Source organism: Melospiza georgiana, chromosome 4, assembly GCF_028018845.1.
Source record: "Melospiza georgiana isolate bMelGeo1 chromosome 4, bMelGeo1.pri, whole genome shotgun sequence".
NCBI classification, from domain to species: domain Eukaryota; kingdom Metazoa; phylum Chordata; class Aves; order Passeriformes; family Passerellidae; genus Melospiza; species Melospiza georgiana.
The window spans coordinates 59,449,165-59,472,519 of NC_080433.1; the positions used below are offsets into that span (position 1 = coordinate 59,449,165).

Below are 23,355 nucleotides of genomic sequence, written 5' to 3' on the forward strand. Positions count from 1 at the left end.
CTTTCAAAGACTGTCTTAGACTTGTCAGGCTAGAGTCACTGACAAGGTAGTTAAAACATGGTGTTAAACCTTCCCAGCTCACATTCTAGTTCTTACTACCCCGTCCTTTCCATCTTCTCACTCACAAGAAAATTTCAGGCATGAAACAAATACATAGCAACAGGAGTCCTTACTGCACTGCTAGAGGATAACACTGGTCCTTTGAGAGACAAAGGCTGAGTATCGTCTAAGCTTCCCTGAACCATTTTCACTTTTCTATAAATAAAGCTGCTTATCACTGTACTTAAGCTTCAGGAACTTTAATTAGACCAAGAATTCCTCTAATGATTAGATAAAGGCTGTTTCAGTGGACTGCTACCAGTCTTAAAGCAATAGGATCTTTCCTCCCTTTTCCTCCTCACAAGAATCTTGGGAAAGTAACCACTATAAAATAAAAAAAGGGCTCCTTTCAAAATCGTATTTTGACATTCTGCTTATGAAGTGGAAATGATTATATACCTCAGCTCATCCTCCAAAGAACAATTCCAACTTTGCCCCGTGCTTAACGCTGAGAAATCAGATAAGCACTAAACACCAAAACAAAGTGTACACCAGGTAACAGTTTGAAATGCTGGACTCTTCAGATGCTTTAGCAGAGAGAAGCAAACTTCTGAAATATCCTGAACTCAAACTCTGTAACATGCAGGACAAAGATTTACCTCTGTATAATCCAGGTTCAGCTAGAGCATCCACTAACAAGAGTTAATTATTTAGAACTTCTTCTAGAATGTTTATTAATGATCCCATGTTTGTTTGATGTTTGACCTTGAAATGTTGCTGGTTTATGGCACTTGCCTGCAGCAGTAGCCGTTTCCAAGGAGGCTGCTTAGCAGCGGTGAGATCTGCCAGGAGGACGGGGTGTCACATTCTTGCTCATTGTGTTTACTCAACAGCACAATCCAACTTTCCAGAGACATGAAACTTCTGCGATTTGACAGTGGCTATTTACTGCTTTGTGAACTTGGCCAGGTGGCCAAAGTCACTTTTAAAGTGTGTCATCAATCTACAGATCTATTTTAAAACCTGTGCCGCAATCAGCACTTAAAAACCACACAGTTTTACGCTAGTTGGGTCAAATTAATTTTATTATGCTTCATGATGAATTGCCACCAGTGCAACATCCTATTCACTGTACATTTCAAAAATTCACATACTAAAAATTTCAGTTTGATAAATGGAAAACTGAATGATTGAGAAGTTCTTATGAATTTCATACGTACAAGTGGCTAGCTGATATTGTCTATGCACATAGAGTGTTGAGATACAAAAGCCTCATGCTATTTTGTTAATTGCTAAGGCTATCTGGACAGTCAATTAACCAGAATATATAAGAGGCCTTCATTACAATGTTTAGCAACAATGCACCAGTATCATGAAATGCTGTCTTCTGCTTGGAGCAAAAGTGGCAGTGCTGAAGCATGCAGCTATGACTAACTTAACTGCCATCGCAGTCTGTATGCCTGAAATTTATCATGAACAAACACTACTGGAAAGTAAATATTAACCTGGACACCACAGGTGTGAGTGTACTTTTTATATGAAGAAATAGAAAACCCAAAACTTTCTTTGGCCAGTATCTACAAATCAAAGTTTTATTCAATAATGCAACTTCAGAGCTCCCAAAATCCAGAATAGAAATTTGATTAATGAACTGTGATGCTTAATTATTAACTATATTACAGAAATTCCAATCCTGGGAACATAACAGCTAAACATATCTAGTAAGTAGCATGTTAGGAAAACCTCTAGGCCTCATCTGCTTAATTTTAAAATGCCCTATATGCAATAAAGAGTGCAGTGCCAGAAGTTATATGAAAGCCATACAAATATTTTCCTTATACACAAGTTGCTAACTCCACTGCCATTAGCTACATGAGGCTGCACTTGCACTTGATCCAAAGCTCAAGCCATTACAGCAGCAAAGCTAGCAGGAAGTGTTTCCAGCAGCAGAGGCCAATGAGAAAGTTACTGCAAGAAAATGAGACCACTTGGCAATTTTTTTCCTCAAGTTATGTGCTTAAATTACTCCTGGAAGGAAGTTAGCATCCTCTGAATAATTTAACTACAAACTTACCTCTCCCACTACTTTTCAGCAACTTTCTTTTCTCCTCCTACGACTAAATTAATTTGCTAAAGACTAGGTTATAACTGGGTTAGAAATCCAAGCCGTATCATGCAGGTCCAGCCTGTCAAGATCAGGTCAACACTGGGTTTCAGTCAATACTTTTCTGATAACTTAAATTTTGTTTGATACCCTGACTACAGTCAAAGACCCAGGACACTATGCATTAACTACACTCAAATGTAACTGACTTTAATGAACATTCTGTGTCCGATAATGTGGTTTTTAAAAAGATCTTCTACCTGAAAATTACAGTAAGTACAGTAATTAATGCTGCAGATATTAAATACCCACTTAGCATAGATTAGTACTTCATAATAGGCAGATGTGCCAATGTTTACTGCACTACAAAGTACAATGTATATAAATGTGCAAGCTGTGAAATGAAAATCCCATGTTCTGTCCACTTATTCAAATACTATTCTTGTGAATCAGGTTCTTGATCTTCATCACAACCCTTGGTCTTAAAGCCAACACATGAAGACAAAATACTGCCATAAAGTTCAGTACTTTACTGTCCATAGTGTATAATTCTGAGTTTATGAGACTTTCCAACCTACAGGATGTAGGATTGGTGTTTCAGCATCTGCTGTGTACCATAAAGCAAAGACTGCAAAGTAATACCACTTGTGTTTATTAGTACACCAATGTCCTACAAATTTTAAAAAGTAATTAAATGCTATTGAAGCAAGCCTTAAATGCAGCCCTTCAGCCTAAAAACCACAAAAAATTTATTTTAAAAATAGATCAAACTGTAGCGATTGCCAGCCTCCAGTACAGCCCTCAGTAATTTAGACATCCTCATTCTGAAAGAGCAGGGAAGGAAAAAAAACCAAACAAAAACCCAACCAACAAAACCCAACCCACAAAAAAATCCCCCAGAAACCCTCCCTAAAACCCCAAACCCAAACCAACCAAAAGTTGAACGTGTTTGCATCGAAGTTGCATTTACCACTATGACAGTACAGCCACCCTGTTTAACTTCAGATAGAGGTCCCCATTGAAGAATTTAATTTCTACTGCTGTTCAGTAGCAGTCAGTACTATAGTTAGGACAAGGTAATTTTCACAACTAGCTGTGCATTTCTGCAGTGCTTTTGTGTTATGTAAAGCATACTGCTAAGATTTGACCTGCAATGTTTTGATGTATTTGAAACCATGCAATAGTATAAATCAGCCTCAACGTTCATACAGCATTTCATTTGAAATCAAGGGGCTAAATAAACTAAGAGCTGCATCACTTAAAGAACATAGTGCTATACTAGGCTTTAATAAGAAAATTTAGATACAGAAAAAGTAGGGTATGAAAATAGTGTTTTCCTTCTTGCATTATAACTAAATTACATTAAGGTTTTTGTCAGTCTCACATATTACATTTAAACTCCCTTATTGATGGAATGGAAAGTATTCACATGTACATTATCATCCAGGTGTAAACTTGCACACATTAACAGGGAGTAGCTTTGTAGAGGATTATGACAAACCTTTACAGATTAAATGAGGTATTGCACAGATTAATAAAAAAGCAAAAGGCAACAAAAATATACAGCAAATTGGTAGAACATTTACATGATAATTTTACAGAATCCATAGACAGAAAGCAGTGTTTAGTATATCATTCACCTTAAAAAATATATATATAATAATATATGATCAATCATCCCATTCGTCATCATCCTCAAAGTCTTCTTCATCATCTTCATCCTCATCTTCATCTGTAAGATAGGAAAAGCAAGTCACTTGCATGCACAGAATTAACATGATCAAAGTATTACTGATTTCTATCACAATTTTCTGAAAAGAGAACCATCACTTCAAGGTCATGACAATACATTTAGTAATACTCTGTTTTAAGATTGCTAGACATGACATCCAGTTCAGATAGTTACTAGCTGGAAGTTAAATCTAATTTGTTTCTTTACTCACTCTTTTCTCCACAAAGGAAAAATGCGTTTTGTTCACAAAGAGAACAAGAATCACAAGTTCTTGTTTAACACTTACTATTTATTACTGTTGCTTAAAGAATGTGCAAGTTGCCAGCTTGTTCCAGACTGGGTGTTAAACTTCAGGAACAGATTAATTTCTGGAATGTAAAAACTGCTTCCCCAGGTTTGTTACATAATGGAATTTGTTTACTTTACAAGCAGGTAAAAAATCAGCCCTCCAAAAAAGGTCTGGTGAGCTAAAGATCATTGTGGATACTGGAATACTCAAAGCTGTGTAATGAACATCAATTTCAAAGTCAATGCTTGCTGACTTTATTCAGCCTTCCACTTTTTTTATATGCATCATTTAAAAATTTACTCTGATGAAATTAAACTACTTATTTGTTGGACAAGACCATTTCCTTCCCATAGGAAGAAACTGTAAGGGAGCATTTACCTCCCCTTCAGGTATTTAATTTCTGTTAAGTACCAAAATTGGCAATTACCACATAGGGCAGCATATCAACAAACCATAGTGCACTTGGTGAGATGCTCTGTAGATTGCATATACAGTTCTGACAGCAAGGCAAGCTCCAGAAATGTACCAAAGCCTAAGCAGAATAGATGTACCCAAACAGCTGCACTGCAGCTACTGAACTGCAATTTCAACTACATTTATTACAAGTTGGTATTTCAGAAATGCAAATCCTCTTGCAGTCCTTATTTTTCCCAGCACTTAAGCATGGGAAGTTGATTCAGTCCTGGCAGAAGCCTGGTCAAGTAACACTGCTTATCCAGGAGGTGGCAGCCAAAGCCCACCAGAACTGACAGCACAGGAGCTGAATGATGGCAAGAGATTTAGTGTCAACAAACAGAAAGCACCAATAACTTTCTTCCACAATATTTTGACCACTTATTTCATCAGACAGCTGGTAAAAAAAAACAAATCAGTTGCAACAACAACAGAAATGTTTTTCTAAGAATATTAACCTTGCTTAGTAACTCAGTAGAGGATTACTGCGAGTTGCTAAACCCTAGTAAGTCAAAGCAGCATGAAGGAACCATTCAGCCCATCACCAGGGCATTGCCAAGGGCAGTCTGCCCTGCACTATTTGCTGGAATCCATGCTTTTCTCCACCATCATTTTATAATAAATAGAAGTGTTAACTCTTGAAAACCTGACACCGTGAGGTCAGAAAAATTCCATCAGACGCACCTGAAGAATGAATGGCTTTGCTCCTTTTCTGCATAACTTCCATCAATGCACCCACAATCCCTGAGGTGGGTGCAGGTGTAGGTGGTGCACTTTCCTGACCATCAGATACCTAGGAAAAAGGGTTACAATAGAAAGAAGCATTAGCAAAGCAGAACCTCTGTATTTTGAGACAAAACTTCCTTGTATGATTATTGAGTTTATTTTCCACCAGGAGAAAGTGTGGAACAGTTTGTTGTGGAACCTTTAGCTCAAACTGCAAAATCTTTAGTAAAAATAGTCAACTTTTTAACCATATAACAGAACTGTAGCCATACCAGAGTTTAAATATTTAAGCTTTGATGAACACTCATCTAAAAGAAAGCTTCTTAATATGGTTGTACAAGCATGACTTGTATGGCTGCATAACCATTATTTATTTTATCTTTGGAATAGACCACAAAATATTTTTCATTGCTTGGGTTTGTAAACTGAGTTTGCTTTGGGCTGATAATCCCTTCTGAAGTAATGAACTTTGATAATGCCTACCTCTAATGGCAAATAAATATGAACACACCCTTACACTTTACAACAGAAGCCTTGAGTGCAGAGTAGTGGCAAAAAATAAGTATCAACAGGCAAAATAGTTTTTAAGAGATTATTTAAGATAATCATTGGCATCAGTAAGAAACAGTAATAGCCTGTTCTGCAGCAGGGACAGCTATGGCATCTCTCATGGGCAGCACTTGTCAAAACACAAGCAGATACCTTCTTACAAGCCTCAATATTTGCAGAACACAGGTCCATCTTAAGATGAAAATAAAACCAAATTAATTAATCTAGTGTTTGCCTTCTACTACTGTTACTCCTAAACTCATCTCCTGCAGTTTAGATTATTTAACTGAATAGTCAGGAAAGCATCAATCTTTTCACAATCCTTGCAAAAGTTCTGTACAGTCATGATACTATGACATCATCATTGTAGGATTTAGGGATTTTACTCAAAAGCGAGAATTGAGTTTGAAAGGGTAATTTCATGCCCCAAAACTCATCTACAGCAAATGTGTGTTCTTTGCATTTTCTTAGTACTACTGTTTAGTCATGGCTTCAGAAACTCTAAAACTTACGATCCAGCCCCCAAAGAAGAGCCACATTTTACTGTTCACACTGCATTTGCATGTCCCAAGGGAACCTGGGTGCAAAACAGCTTTTACTCACAGATTTCAACTGTATACCCTGTCGTATCTGGTCTAGCAGTGCATCTCTTCCTGAGCAGGACACTGGTCGACTGTTCTGTTCTACCTTCTTCAACTGAGCTCCTTCTCTGATTTGATCTAAGAGTGCAGCTTTGTTTCCCGCAGGAACTGGAAGCTGGTGATCAACCTCTGAAGGAAGGCCTGGCGGTGGAGGAGGACCAGGAGGGGGCGGAGGAGGTGGAGGGGGCGGAGGAGCAGTGGAGCCACTGGCCGGTGGCGGCGGGGGCGGAGGCGGGCCGGGCGGTGCGGCCGAGGAATGCAGGGGCGGCGGCGGCGGATACATGCGGTTGGGCGGCGGCGGCGGCACCGCCGCACCAGGCCGGGACGGAGGCGGGGGCGGAGGCGCTGCCGTGGGAGCCCTTGAAGGAGGGGGAGGCGGCGCCCCTCGGCCCCTAGCAGGGGGAGGAGGAGGGCCCGAGCTATGCGGAGGGGGGGGGTGGAGGTGGAGGGGGTCCTCCTCTGCACGGTGGTGGCGGAGGTGGAGCTGAAATGAAACAAAACAACTTTGAATTACCCGCTACTCAACACCTGAAAGTCTTTCAGAGACCGGCAGAAAAAGAACACAGGCTGTGCCTTGCCTTTTGCAAGGATCTCTGTGCCTGTGCAAATTTTACCAATTCTGGATTAAAATGGATACAGCTGAATATAAGTTGTGCCTACAGGGCAAACCAAGCGAAACAAAGCCTATGTCAGGCGTGTATTTGTAAAAGAGTCAATCACTGCAGGAAGCAGATACAAGACAGCATGACTGATTAAAGTTCATAAGAATCCTGTAAAATTTTGTTGAGCTAGGACACAACAAAAGAGAAAAACTTTTCAGAAATACACTTAAAGTGAAATACAGAATTTCCACTTTCTAATCTATCCTTTAAGTAATTACAGAATCAAGCATTTTTTAAAGTAGTATTTTCTAGTAACAACCCCCTCCCCCCATCACTAATGCATTATAATGCAGCATAAACTGACTCTTAGTGTCTTTTACTGAAAATTACTTCCAACAGTATCTTTATGGCAGGGGCTGTCAAAAGGAAACAACTTCAGGGCTACACACAGGATCATTTCTCTGTGAAGTGGCCTTGAAATGTACTTGCTCTGCTAATGGCATTTTAAGTAGCACTGTTTCATTTCCTCTTCCATTAAAGATCTAATGGCTCATGGTACTTTAGGTTGTGTAGTTGCTACACATAACTACTTAATAATCCAGGTGCCATTGTATGTCACCTGGATTATAAAATTAATGTTTGATTTCACATGCCTTTATAACAAAAGTGGTATTACATTCTCTACCTGTTCTATTATTCCCTTCACGTTACTGGCAAAGAAAGCAGTCTGGCTGCACTGCATAGAATAGGGAACATCCATAAAAATAAGATTTTGAGGAAGCAGGAGTCACTAATACCTGAATGCCTTCTTCCCTGCTTACCTTTAGAAAAAGATACAACTCTTAAAAGCATGTATTTTGTTCTTAAGTTCCACGAGTTGCTGAGTTTTTTTTCTACCCCTTCACAAGAACAACACAGAGAGAACTGGATCTGAAATGCCATGTGTTTTCCAAGAGACATACGGCTAACATTCTTGATTTTACAAGTGCCATTTTTGGCTGGCACGGTTGTAGTTCCGCTTAGGGCCCCTGGAGGGCGGTGTTACCAAGGGCCACAGCCCGCCAAGCGCTGCAGACGGGTTTTTGCAAGGCTGACAAAAACGCGGTCGGGGCTCCAGGGTCTGTACTCTCCCGAGATTTCTAACACAAGGTTTAGGTTTTCCTGGGGGGAAATAGTTTATTCGCATTATAACTAGAGAGATATGCCACATCCAATATGTGGGAACAGCATTCTGCCTGTCTGCACTCAGCTGTAGTGAATTGACGGAGGAGCAGCAAGGGGAGAGCACTATTAACTTACCCTCTCTCTCCCTTCCCCCTCAAACAGATGGTACAAGCAAAGCAAGAAAATAAATTTAGTTTTTTTATAAATGCACACTAATCTGTACACTGATATTAACAATAAAATTTGTATAATTATCTATAGATGGTACTGTCACCAAAAAAATAACCACCAGTACCAAAACTAGGGAAAGGGCAGGGAAAACAGGAAAATAATTTCCATCTCAGCTGAATGGCTTTTCTGCAACCCTCTAGTCAGCATGCTAGCAGGGTGAATATGTAAGCACAGAAATTCTTGCAATAAACACAGAAAAATGTTTTTCAGTTGAGGAAGAGCACTTCAAACAGCAGTCAAGCCCATACATCTAATAACAGAATAGTGGATAAACCCACTGAAACACTGGAATATTTTATCTACCTCTATAAAAAAGCACAGAGGTACATTATCATCATGCATATTATAGATGAGGCAGTTTTTCTTTTAATTGCATACATGCAAATGGTCATAATGTGAAGTTAATACATACAACATAGAAAAATATAGAAAAATAGGCATTTAAAAATATTTTAAGCTAGTCATAAGACTACAAGGCAAGTCTCCTCAATGTAGTTTTAAAGTTAGCAATATTGGATCAACACCCTTGTAAACATTTAAACTGAGTTTATTCTATAGAGAAGGTGACAGATTTCTTACTGAGAAAAAAATTCATAATTGGGAGTTTTGTTTGCAATTTACCTAAGAAGTTCAAACATAATTTTTAATATTGCATTCAAACAGGTGCAGATTAAGGTATCATCTACGAAAGAAATCGCACAACAGCATGGATACTTTGAAGCATATGCCAGCACAAGTACATACCGCTCCACCGAGGCGGACCTAAGAAATAAATGTAACAAGTCATTGTACCCCGATTCTGTATCTCTTCAGTCACTGAACAACTTACTCACTGCTTTCAAACTGTTATAATTTCACCTTAGATAATTTTTCTCTTGAGAAGAGCTCTAAGCAAATTTTTGAAAGTTTGACACTGGCAGTGTAATTTGAAACTGACTTGCTATCTTCCACTAGATAATGCATCAGCTGAGGTCACATTTAAAGGTTAGGCAGGCAGCAGCTTATTTGAGAATTTTTTTCCAGCATAAGCATGCTCAAAACTAGTATTTTTTATTTCAAATTAGAAAAAAATTAACTTCAAAAAATATAAAAATTGCAGGTCTGTCGCTGTTTCAAGGCTCTCTACAGAGTTCTGCCAGGGTAAACAGGCAGCACACATATCTGCCAGCCATCTACTATCAATACAGCTGACAACAGCATTATGTCTTCCAACACTTTCATTTATTTATAAGATTGAGATTATAAATAAATATTTAATGTACAGAGTCTGAAAAAGCTGTATCAAACATACTGTGGAACTTTGCATTCAGACTAAGTGCTACTGGAAATTACTTAATTGGCATCAATATCCTTATTCCTCAGGGACAAGTACTCTCATGGGTCATGCCTGAACGTTTTTACATAGTGTACAGTGTATGGAAACATGATCCAGTGCAACTGCAGTGACATGAAGCCCAGAGAAGAGAATCAAAAACTGCTCACCATCAACAGTTTCTACTCTAACCCTTAAGGCAAAAAATACCGTTAATTTTTAATTTTAATTTTTACATGGAAGTGAAAGGAATCCCACCTTGTCTGCGCAGCTCATTTTTAACAGCTTCCACACCTCCGGTTTTCTCAATGAAATCATATATGACCTTTGAAGTTTCTTTGTCTTTTAGTTGAGCCTCTGAAATTCCACACAGATCAAAGAGATTTTTCAGTTCTGGGTCTAAGTTGTTCACCTGCAAGTGAGATACATTGGTTTTAAGTAGCTTGGAATGTGGAGATATTTTAAAACTATCATTTATATTAGGGGAAAAAAATATCAACAAACCATATAGTTAAAAGGAACAGCAAAGTGATGTATAGGTCTCTGAGTTGACTTCTCAAGTCAGAAAGTACTACTTTAGGAGAAGTAAGTACCCTGCATGAAAAACTGAAGGTTTTGAATCTTTCCCCCCTCAGTCCCCCTTGCCTATTCCATTCTATTCCAACATCCCTCTGTTTACATCACATCACAAATCCCAATTTGTAACTATTTAATGTACAGTTAACTTGTTCTTTAATGCAAATCTTCAGTGCAAAAAGTTTCTTAAGATTAAATCATTGTCTTCAGCAACTTATTAAATTACTTACATCAAAACCTGTGTTTGGATCCCAACCAACATGTCCAATGTGTCTAAAAAAAGGAGAAAAGTCCATTTAATCAGCATAAAAGGATCATGTTAACTAAAATAAGAGGACACCAAGATAACCAGAGATACCAGCTTCTAAATAATTCTTATTCCTCAGTACCCGCGCTTGAGAATGGAATAGTAAAATGTCTTTATTTTCACTTTTTGTCTCGTGTCCAGAAGGCAAAATGGAGAATTTCTCTCCTTAGGTTACAATCTGTGGCAAAACATGAAAGCTTCATGCCACCCTGTGGCGCATATGGATAATGATGCTGCTCAGAGATCAAGGAGTAGTTTTGCCTTTACACAGCAACTGGACCTTGAGCTATTGCCAAATTTTTCAGTGCCAGGCAGCTGGAAAGCCTCATCCTCCCTGTCACCACTGTGTGTATCACTCCTTTCTCATTCACATCTTTCTAAGATAAGGCAGGACTGTTTTCAGCTGCCATCTTCCTAAGCTTCTAGCAGCCATTTCATGTGGCTACTGAAGTTATTATTTTATGTGATGCTATAACCAGTTAGAACACAGATGAGTTTTGTGCCCCTGCAAGCTACCTGACAATACTGCTATTGGATATGGAAAAGAGAACCACAATGTTACCAGGAATCCATGTTTAGTGATTCTTTTCACACACTTCTAGAAGGAAGATACAGTTCTCAGGAAGTTCAGCTCAGAGTTATAAAAAATACCAGGTCAGCTGTTAGTAGCCAATGCAGTCTAGGCTACACTTGATAAATTACTAAGGCTGTTTGGCTGCTGTTAAACAGCGCCTTGCACAACAGACCTTGTATTCTTGCTGTTTTTATCAGCAGCACAAGTCTTCTTCATTAAAATACTGAAGTACAATGATCAAGTTTTGGTTTTGGTATAACTATGACTAGTAAACGATACATTTTAAGAAGCAAGAAAAGAAAAAGGCTTGGTTTAGAGTGAAATTATGCCATAAAAAAGAAAAACCTATTTTGCCTAATTATTTAAATGCCTTTAAGTAACTACCAAAACACAGGATGATTTGTTTACAGAATTCTGAATGCTATGATAGAGCTTGCTTCACATTAATTAGGAATGCATTTCCTACCAGGAAATTCTCACAGCTGATCACAATGTATTAACCTGGCATATGTAAATTGACATTGGTTTACCACTAATACGATCTTACCCATTCATTTGTGCACATCTGTGTGACTTGGGATGCTCTTTTAAGAGGTTGGGAGCATGCAACTCAATTTAGTGCACTGAATTGACACTGAAGTTTTATATGCCATAGTTTTAGCATTATTTTTTGTTCATTTTTCACCCTTCCAAGTATGATAAATTACTTGTACACACTGACTATAACACATGTTTTTCAGATATTTTCAATACAAATACATATTATCAGATAACTCCAAGTCTTACGCTACTTAGAAGAATGTATACAGTAATAAGTTCCATTCATTTTGAGTACAGACTGTTGTTTTTCTCAAAATGCTGAAACTCCATATCTGCCTAACAGAAGACATTCAAAAATTTTATCTACTGATTGCAACTTTGATCTGGCATAAACAGTGACCATGTTAGTCTTCACAGGTATCATAGCACATGTGACACAAGTTATCCTACTGGCTTATTTCCCTAACAATACCAAATGCCAGTTTCCGTATGTTTGTACAAAATCAGCAGTTAAAGTATCTTACATATACTAAGATGACACATATCTGTTGCAGTCTACAGGAGACTTAAACAGACCTCAAGCCAAAAGGACTTTAAACAGACTTCTTTTGTAAAGGGTCACCATTTACAATTTAAGCTTACATTATATGATACTGGAACATATCTTTTGTTTGAATGTCATTAAGTATTTTATCACCTTACTCTCAGCTTCTCTAAGTCACAGTCTGATAGACTTCATAAACAAAAGTCTTGAAGTAATTTTCTATCTATGCTGCTGCACAACCCCTTCCACAAATTCCTAACAGAGGACTGACAGGTAATGCAAATTTTGTCCACATATGCTCAAGTCTACATCACTACAGTCACAACAATGACCAGCTACCAAGCACTCTTCAGTTTTGTTTCCCTCACTCTTCTTTTCTGTATTTTTCCATTCAAGTGACACTAACAGATGCAGCACTTCACTACTCAGATCAGTAAGAATAAGGTTGATGCCTGAATTTTCTAAGCAAAATTTGTTTAGGGAAGTGTTTTAGCCCACTTCTTTTATATTCCATCCGCTATCCCATTCTACAGAGCATTTTTCCAAAACACTGTGCAGTAATGTTACTGTAACTAGTAATGCCAACATTACTTTAATGGAATTATATTCTGGGAAAACACATCAGTTTAATGATGCAACATACCACTTCAAAAGAATAAGACATTCACTGGGCATGTAAACTTCACAGTGCTTTTCTCATGCTTCACAGAAACTGATCCCTCTTGTAACTAACTCAAGCTCTAAGTTCCTGCTGCTTCAGCAAATAAAGTACATTTATTTTAAAAGGCAGAAGATTATTGCAACAATTAATGTTCAGGAAAGCAACAGTCAATTGAGTAAAGTGACCAAAACCAAGTTTCATGAAAGGGGAGCTCAAAGTGGTACATCGTAACTGCTCTAAAAGATTAAAGATACATAAGAAATAACAATAGGAAAAATTTCTGAAGGATGCATGCTGTACTTTGATCACAAGGTACAGGTCCTAGCCTACACAACAGAAAGCCTGCAAACAGAAAGCCAAAGATGAAATCATGGTAAGTAATTTCTGCAGTTATGACAAGTCAGGACACAAATGTGTATTTCACATGACAATGCACAGCTAAGTATGTGCAGGCGTAGGAACCACAGTGTCAAAGAGTTGACCACTGAGGTTGAATGAGTGTTCACTGAGCTGACAACCTCAATAAGGCACCTCTATGCAGCTGAAGTCTTTTCTAAGCTGATTTTCAATAGCAAGTTACTTTCAGTTGTTCACAGCTGCAGGAAAATCCTCATCTGTGTATAAGCTAACCTTCTTTTAAACCACACAGCATTCCAGCTAGCATTTACTTAGTTCAGGTTACACAGGTTCAAGAGTTGGCCATTTTCAAATGTAACTGACACAAAAAAAAGAAAATCAGAAAAGCAAAATGCTAACATCCCTTCCCACCACTCCAAGCAACAAAACTCCCACCCATCCAACACCAAACTCAATCTCAAGAACATACTTACTGGAAATTAGATGGAGTTCCAATATCTGCCTTTGTCAATCTTCTCTTTTTAGTTTTTCCTTTCTTCTTTTCTTTGGTATATGAAATATTGTTGACTTGTGGAGTATAAAATCTGTTAGTTGTAATTTCTGGGTTTTTGATATCAACAGTTGCCATTGGTAGACTGGGGCCTGTGAAAGTAAAGTACAGTATTTTTACTACTGTGTTTCACCAATGCCACGTTCAATCCACAAACTTTGGGAGTTTTTTTTTTTTGACCTGTAGAATACTTGTACTTTAGCTGTAGCTCCACATGCATCCAGATGGGTTCTGGATGTCAGATGCATAAACTAAGATATTTGATTTTAAAAAAACAAATGTTGCTAGAGCAGAGCAACAGGAATATTTTCTGAACTACAACTTGTTTTTTGCAACATGCACAGAACACCTGGAATGATGAGACACATTAAGATACAACATAGCTACAATCCTAGATAAGATCAAAGATGTAACTCTCATGAACAGTTAGACCCAAAGAGCCAGCAGGCCATTACCTGGGCAGTGCACTAAACTGATCCTTCAGGAGATAGAACCTTCCCTTAATAAACCCCAAGTGGGAATGCTTTCTGCCATCACACACACACACAACCTGAACATCACAATGGCTTCAAAAGGCTGCTCTGGACACGCTACTGTCTTTAAATACAGGACAATATCTGTGGAACTATTCAGGATTTCTTATGTCTCACATTTTGACTGGTTTTCAAAACAGTGAAGTCCCAGATAAGAAACAGCTTGCAGAGACAGTAAAAAGAGCACTAGAAATACAGTTTGTAATCTTTGTGTTTCACATACATTCTCAAACTTTGCTTTTAATTCTAAATAATTCTGAATTTTTATTCTAGTTATTTAAAATGCATCTGAATTATACTCCTGCTAATTTAAGCATCTTAATATTATGTTACTTGCATAATGCTAGCAAACTAACATACCTAGTACATGTTCCACTCAGGTTTTTTAGCTTTGACAGAAGATAATTCCAGATATAAGCACATGGTAGCAGTACTTAAATGCTAAGAGGCAACTTATGCATTTATCATATACATACATATATACACCGGTGTATTTTTATAGAAACCTACAAAAAGGGTAAGTAATTTCAGTTTTGGAAGAATGAGATTAAGCAGGCCATTTAAAACCAGTTTGGCCAGAAATAGTTTGAAAACATTGTCTACTTCCCTGTGAGTTAGGACCCAGTAGCTAACAAATTAACTAAAGACACAGTCTTACTGGGCAGATGATAAAAAAAGTATAATTAGACTTTGATAAATTTGAATCTTCTTTTGACACTATTTTTTCATAACTGCATTCAGAAAGAACCAACAAGACTTATGTTCACAGTGCAATATAAAAATCAGAAAGGACAAGCAGACAACACAACAGGTAACATAGCTGACACTTGCATTTAAACACCTCCGGGGGAGGCACCTAGTACTGGCCAGGACAAAAAACAAAAACAGAAACATGACACTGGGCGAGACAAAACTCATCTAAAACATACGACAACTCCAACACTCCTATAGGAGTCTTAAAGGGCAAGATTAAAAACTGTGCTGAAACTGCATGAAAAAAATTGTAGAATGTTTTCTGCTAAGCAGAAATGCTTTTATCTAGAAATGTTTTGATCTAGACAACTGTCCTTTGAGAATACCTAAACATAAACTGATCATGTAAGACTACACAAAACAATTTGCATTGTTAAGAGTTTCACTTAAAAGTAGCCCTGAATTGACTTATCATCAAATATTATCAACTCTAAATGTAACAATAAGTTCAATAAAATCTTCAGAATTAATCGCAAATCACAGTCTTAATTTCCTTGGTACCAAACACTAGGAGTTAATATTCACTTTAATAATCTATTGCCTTTTTTGTTATATTCTGTCCATTTTTACCTATTACATTGGTATTTACAGTTTCAATAGCTATATTGACATTCAAAAAAGAAACAAGTATCTCTATAATGCTAGTAAGTTGATGATATTCTTCTCCCAATTTCTAACAGTCTTTGAAGTGCATCTTTCTGTACAAAAAATTCTGAACTAAGCAAACATGGTCAGTTGCCTGTAAAGCAGCAGCAATTTGCAAACAGAAGTTTAATTCAGCTGAGCTAAAATCAAGGACTGATAGCCTGATTCCTTGACAATAATGTTCATACAAGAGGTCACAGTAAAATTAAAGATGAAATTTTTTCTTACCGTCTGGTTTAGACCTTTGATGTCCACGAGGGATAAAAGAACCTTGGAAAGAATTGTACTCTTCTAGAACTGCCATATTTATATCCAGTAAAATTTTTCCCATCATTACACATGCACCTTCCCCAGCAGGTGCAGACAGCTCAATAAATGAAGATGAGAGAGGCATATAGAGCTCATCATTAGGAAGTACCTGACAGTACAGTGGCCTTAAGCATCCACTGTTATCAAAATCTGTGACATCTTCAGAAGGGGCTCCAGAAAACGTTGTACAGAACATTTTAAAATGTTAATTCTAGTCTGTATTTTATTTAGAGTCTCTCTAGGTATCTGTCTCAGACTACAGACAGCTCTACAGAAATGCAAACTGTTCAAACTGTTCTAGTTAACAGCTGAAACAAAATTCTGCCACATGGTTCCTCAAGATTCTCTCAAAAACTAATACTCTGACAAATCCTCATTTCATCCAGTACTTCACTACGAGGTCAGTTCAATCACAATAACTTCTTTATTTGCATAAAGAGACCTAGCAATTACAAATGAGTAGAACACAAATCCCAGGAAATTACAGACTAATACATTTTACATAACTGTTAATGCCAATTTGAGTTTAATCCTCCAATTTTACAAAAAAAAAACAAACCCAAAACCCTTAAATCCCTATCACTGAAAACATTATACAAAAGGCCAAGTGCTTTTTCCATGCCGCTTCAATGTATGCAGAAAATCCAGACTAACAAGCCCCAGTAAAACAAAATTCCTCACAGTATTTCAACCATGGGTCATGTGAGTACAGAAATGTGACTGTTCTCATTTTTCAGTTTTAGAGCTAGTAATGCATTAGCACAAAAAACACCAGCACAAAAAAGCAGGTGTTTCATCTTTTCTTCCCAACAGAATTTCTGAGAAGCAAATGCATATAGACAGTAAAATAAAAAGCACCTGTTATTACAACAGATATAGTTTTTTTCATCCAGTTACATGCTGATAGTATGTGTCTGCTGTAGTCTTAATTCCAAAATCTGTGTAGGCTGTAACAACCTGAGGCTGTAATCCATGCCCTGACCATGTCTTATCTGTGACTGTTGAGGACATGGTCACACAACTGCTCACCAGCAGAGAAGCCAGGCATTACAAAATTTCATAAAATCAGAAAAAGAAAAGGTTTAGACAGGTTTTGAAAGAGTATGTGGACGTCCCAAGGAAACAGTTTATTAAAAAACAGATGCTGAAACCTGTATATAACCTGAAGTGATTATAAATCTGAAAACACTGAGTATAAACCCTATGACTTCCACAGAACACTCAGGATAAATTCAGCATAGAGATAATGACTGCAAGTTTAGTATGAGAGAATTTTTCTCAGAAAAAATATTGTTCCCAAGGTCTTACAGCATGAGTTATGGAGAGTATTTTAAGCACAAAATTTTTGCAGGCTTAGTTTTCTTAAATCTTATTCTATTCAAGGATAGCAAACTAGACCAATAAATTGTTTGTGTTATAACAGAGACAAAGGCTATTTTTTTTTTGTGGGAAGTGTTACTACATGATCACTGAGGCTGTAATTCCCATCTGCTCTGCAGACACTGCTATCAGGGATGTGCTGTTTAGGTAACCAGAACACTTAAAAGCTTTTGAAAGCTCAGAAAAGCTGGCAAGACCACACATGGTATTACTGTGAGTGTTTCAAAATTTAACAGCCCAGTCAAAGTTTAATCTATAATAAAAATGCCTGACCTAAACTGATGATTGCCTGAATTTCCTCAAAACTTAAAGTTTGTGAAAAAAAGGAAAAACAATTTTTTGAGAAGTATTCCATATGAGGGAAGTTTTATCTGGGTATGTAGAAGGAATCATTAGTTCCCATAATTCAGGCTTAGTTATGAATTACTTGTTTTGGTGAAGATGTCTACAGAGAAATGCTTGAATGACTTGGTCAGAACAAATTTTAAGGCTACCACCTCAAACCATAAGCAAATTTCAGAAGATCAGTTGACTCTACCCTTGCTCAAGCAGCAAACCCAGATACATGCTATGACCTGTATGATCTGGCTCACCACAGAAATCTGACAGGAGAAATCCCTTTTTAACTTCAGTGTGAATTCAGAAATCAAAACCACCAAACTTGATATTCATTGATGCACCTTTTTCATGATTTTAGAATGGATGGTAAAAAAGTTCTGTATCAAACTGATACATAGTTTGATTACTTCCATCAAGTTACTAAGAGGATCTCCTGAGGAACCTGTATCTTCATGCTAGTGAGACATTCCTGAGAGGCAAGGAGATTCAAATAATTCTTCATTCAAAAGGAGTTTAATATTGATGAACACATGACATAAAGCCAAAAGACTAAGTTACATGGTTAGCCAGATACACTGAAATAGAAATATTATATTCTATTAAATCCACCATTATTATAACTGCCATTGAGACAAATGCACTAACTTTGTACTGTGATCCAATACATCCATATTCTGAAGATCAAGCAGCAAGTGCATGCTACAAGGTTTTCTCAGTTTAAGCTGAAGGGCCCTCTCTCCTACTGGCAACAAAACATGCTTCTCCAGAAACATTCTTGACAAATGCCAGCTAAGCCACAACAAATACCAAAGAACAGAAACAAACAGAATACTGTAACCTCCAGTTTACTGCTTTTGTCACTACATGACTATCCTGAAAAAATCTCAAAGCTATACATATACAGTAAACGACAGAAGGAAAAAATAAAATGCAGTTATTAATGCAAAAATCTTACCATTTGGTGGGTCTCGTCTTTTTTCTGTTGAAAAAGAAAAAGAGCCATTTAAACATAGGTATCACAGGAAAAATTAATTCTAAAGTTTAGAGTCTAGTGAAGTTTTCAATGACCTTGACCTCAAATTTAGTAATCTATTAAAATCCTTAAAGTCTACTTGTGCAGTTGAAAAAAAGTATTACAGAACAAAAAAACCCAATCTTAGATAACAAGCACTGATTTAAAGTGTTCAGAGCAGGAGCATATAAGGCAATAGTTACTGACTAGGTTTCTGGCATTTCAACTGTGAAGCAGAGTGAAATATTCAAAAATAATCTGTTTTAAATACAACCTATCAAAGTGAGATTTTTGAAGCATTATGCTTTCTGATATCCACTGAATGAAACTGTTCTTTCATTTTTATCTGAAAGGTAATTAGCACTTTTATAGAGTATTGTTCCCTTACAGAACCTAAAATTCAAATAATTTTTGCTTTATGCCTAAAAAATAGGACACATGGGGTAAGACACTTCACCTATGTTATCCAATAGATAACTGGACAATATGGAAAGAACTAGAATCTCCTTGATACTAATATGATATTCTATTCACAGCACCAGTGTTTCACAGACTAAGAAGAATCTGGCTTAATGATTTAAAATGTAAAGTTTTTACACCTCAGTATTCTCAGCCTATATTAAGTTCCCCTTCAAAGGAGATTTCCCTCACTTACTATTAATTACTATCCACCCCCAGTATATATTTTCACACAGTACATCTATATACACACTCTTAAGAAATTTGGATTTAGCAGCACCCAGAAAGGCAAGCAGTTTATCATCTCACTACAACAAAAGCCACAACTGTGGAAGGATTTGGAGGATCTGTAGTCTGACAGAGGCTCCCAAGAGTTGTATAGCAAGAATTTGTAACAGGCATTTCACTTTCCAGCAAGTCCAAGAAAAACTTAACTTGTTGCATTTTTTCCAGACTCAAACATTAGAAGGGAGAGGGTGCCTCCACAGATGGTGCTGACCTTGTCCTAGGAATACTTATAACCCCAAAAATATACTATCCTAAGTATGCAAGGCGAGTCAGCCTCAAGACAGTCTGCTGATCTTCAGGTAGGAATAAAGGAATCTGTCAAGATAAACCTTCATGGGAAAGTGATCCAAATCTATTGAGAGTTAACTTTTCATGAACAAGCCTTCCAAAGACAGTTGAATTTTAGGTCACAGAAGGTTAGTTTCAGGCACAGAGATGGAGTACCTCTGCAAGGGTGCCTCAGCAAAAGGTATCAGGTCTGAGGTGAAAAAAAGAAAAAAGGCTCTTGGACTAAGTACCATGCTCTTTCTTCCTAGAAGATTCAGTTTAAAAAAACACACCTTGTACTGTCCCCTAGAAAGAAATTAAAAAAAAAAAAATCCACCACCAACTCAACCTTTGGACCATAATTAAGAGTTCTAGTCAGCAACTTAGAGACAGCAAAGGAGAGTGCAGGACCGGTTACAAATCTGTCCTGGGATGGGAAGATGGCAAAAGCAGGAAGCATTCATAGGAAGTGTTAGGTGGCCTTGAGTCAAATCAAGGGAATCATTTACAATTTTCATTACAATAAATAGTTCAAGAGTAAAAATAGTGGGAAACAACCCAAAACATTATATACACTTCCTGTAATTTTTACTGGCTAGATTAATTTGTGGCCCAAAGAGACTAACTCTGTTTTTCTGTGGTTGTCATTGCTGACAAGAAAGTATGAACTTTTGTTCCTGAAGCACAGATGACCTGATGAGAGTGGCAGATTTTCCGGTTTTTGAAGATGAACATGCCTACTGATCTAAAACAGATGAATATCAGGAGCTGCCTATGTACAAAAAACACAGCTCCCTTCAACGAGCATTCCTGGAAATGAGAATAATCTCTGCCAAGACTTGAATCCAATGAAAGCTGAGCAGGTTAGAGATGCCCTTGTCACCCAGGCAGCAAAAACAAGAGCTGTGACCAAAGATGAAAGAAAAAAACCAAAGCAAATTAAAAAAAAATTCTCTCCATATGAAGTATCTACCTTGAAACTTATGAAGTCCATGATGAAGGTACTCAGGAACTAAAAGCTTGTGAAGGAAAAAAGTACTTTCATGGAAGGTTAACAGAGCTTCCACTCATGAGCTACAAGCAGTACATAAAATTAGTCAAGAAGCCTCCTATTTCAGGAAGAACTACTTGCAGTTAAGAACAAGTGTCTGTTTCTCTTTTAGGGATGAGTGCTCAGCATGTGGAGAAGGCTCTTGTATTGGTACACACATGAACATTTCTGAGGCAAGATAATTAAAATAAAAAGTAATGGTATCCATGTGCAATACCTGAAGTGACAGTGCACTACAGTGACAAGCACTGAGAAGAGACACACTGTGTTCAGCTGTTTACTGGGGGAACTATTTGGGATTGGTTTAACAAGCAAATAGAGAGATTATTTAAGTAAATCTACAGACAAATAGCAATTTCTTTCTAATCTAAGGTTAAGAATTTAATTGACTAAAAAAAAAAAAAAAGCAAAAACAAAAAACCAAAGCCCCCAAAATTAAAAGGCCAACCCAAACCAGAGTTTAGTTAGATAAAACCCTGCACTATTATAAAGATTGAGACAACAGATCAAAAATCTTTCTCTACATTTGTCCCTCATTCTTGATATTTTTTGTCCTTCACTCTAACTTGATATTTTGTACATTCTCTGTTTGGAGCCAAACTTTCACCTCTCTGGAACTCCAGATGCACTTACTCAGGGGTTGTCTGTATACTGGAGTGCATTTCATGCTGAGTGAGGAAGAGCAGAACCCTGTTGTGTCTTCTCTTAGCTGTCAGACAGTATTTTGTGCACTAACCTCAGCAGCAAGCCATAGCACTGTGAGCCAGAACTGCTGTTACTGCTACCTTTCAACAACATAAGTTTTCCATAAGGCTCCTGGAGAAGTCTAGCAAGCCCTGAATGGCATAACAGGCAGCTAAATGATCCCATGGAGTACTTGGGTGAGTTTAAAACACCTCAAGTGGCACTGCTATGAAACGAAACAGTTTGGAAGGCATGAAAGTAAAAACCCCGTTAAAACAGAAGAGCATCAAAATTATCAGACTATTACATCTGTGACTGAGAAATTAAGATGTATTAATATTATAGATGATATACAACTCTGGTATCATTTGTGTATATCTATGTATACACCTATATGTAAATTAATATGTGTTTCATATAAGCATTTATAAATAAATAAACAGATAAACACCAAGAGCAAATCATCTTTGATTTGAGCGTGCAGAGCCTGTTATTTTCGAAGCACAATTAAATAGCCACAAACAAATACAGATCTCCATCTGGTGGCTTGACTAAGGAATCTCGTAACTATTTTAAATTCTTGGTTTGCAGCTCTTAACAAGGAAAAACCAGAAGCGTTTTGTTTTGAAGGTTATTTTTTGGTTTTAATTTCATTTTCTTTTTAAAATAAAAGCTGTCTTGAAGTTGCAAGTGTTTGGGGAGGTAGAGTTATTTGTGAAAACAATATACAAAGTAACATGAGCTTTAGCATACAAACAAAGGTATTAGTTCAGAGAGTAAACGAGAAAAACTTAATCTGATCCTGTGGAAAAAAATCACTATGTGGAAGAAAAACTGAACAGAAGGTTTGACTGAACCACTATTTTCAAACAAAGTTTGCTACAGCCAATAATGCAAATATACTTCTTCCCATGTCACGTCTGTGCATTGTAGCATTGCATTTCAGATATAATAGAGTAAAACTTCAGGAACAGTAGATGCAAAATTACTTTTGCAATGTGAGAATGAGAAATTTTATAATTGCCACTACTTAATGACCCTCCTTCTTCTCATGCAACCTTATGAACTTATTCTGAGCGGAGGGAATCTTCAAGAAGTCATTTAAGCTCCTGGAACAAGTGGTCTGCTCCTGAGTCACCATGCCTTGGTGAAATCCAAGTAAACACATACAGATAATGCACATCTGCAAGAGCACTTGCAAGGGCAGATCTCCAGGATGAAGGCTTCCTCCTTCTACAGAAGCCTACACTGCACTGCTAGTGTGACTCCAGAATGGATTACAAAACACATCCTGTAGCTCACACACGAGTCCACCCTACATCCCACAGCAACCCTGAGCACATCTACTTGTTCCAAGCCTGTAGTTTGTGTCACTTTATCCTTCACGGACACCTGGCTGTTTATGGGCCCCCTGGAAAATGACCAAGACAAGATCTGTAGGAAGCCTGAGCTGCCTTTAAAGCACTAACCACACTCCCAAGGCATCTCGCAGCTGGCAAAAAGCATGCTGTGCTTCACTGGCTGTCCTGTGCTCCTAAGGACAGTATAGGCACATTATGTCTTCTGTTCTTGGCCTCAGCCAAGATCTCTAGTTCTGAATAAAAGATATTTCTCTATTAACTGCTGGATCAATGCCAAAAATTCATGAACTAGTGAACATACCAGATGGTAAAATTTTTGTTAC

General features: G+C 37.4%; 1 protein-coding gene across 1 annotated transcript in view; it reads right to left on the bottom strand.

Annotated features, from left to right (window-relative positions):
* Positions 1–1,106: 1,106 nt before the first annotated feature.
* The window catches only part of WASL (WASP like actin nucleation promoting factor), a 50,331-nt gene continuing 28,082 nt past the window's right edge, over positions 1,107–23,355 (bottom strand). The window contains 8 exon segments of the mRNA XM_058023100.1: positions 1,107–3,875; positions 5,302–5,410; positions 6,496–6,969; positions 6,971–7,017; positions 10,101–10,254; positions 10,649–10,691; positions 13,875–14,043; positions 18,866–18,889. Of these exon segments, the coding sequence (XP_057879083.1) occupies positions 3,814–3,875; positions 5,302–5,410; positions 6,496–6,969; positions 6,971–7,017; positions 10,101–10,254; positions 10,649–10,691; positions 13,875–14,043; positions 18,866–18,889 (1,082 nt within the window). The 3' untranslated portion in view covers positions 1,107–3,813.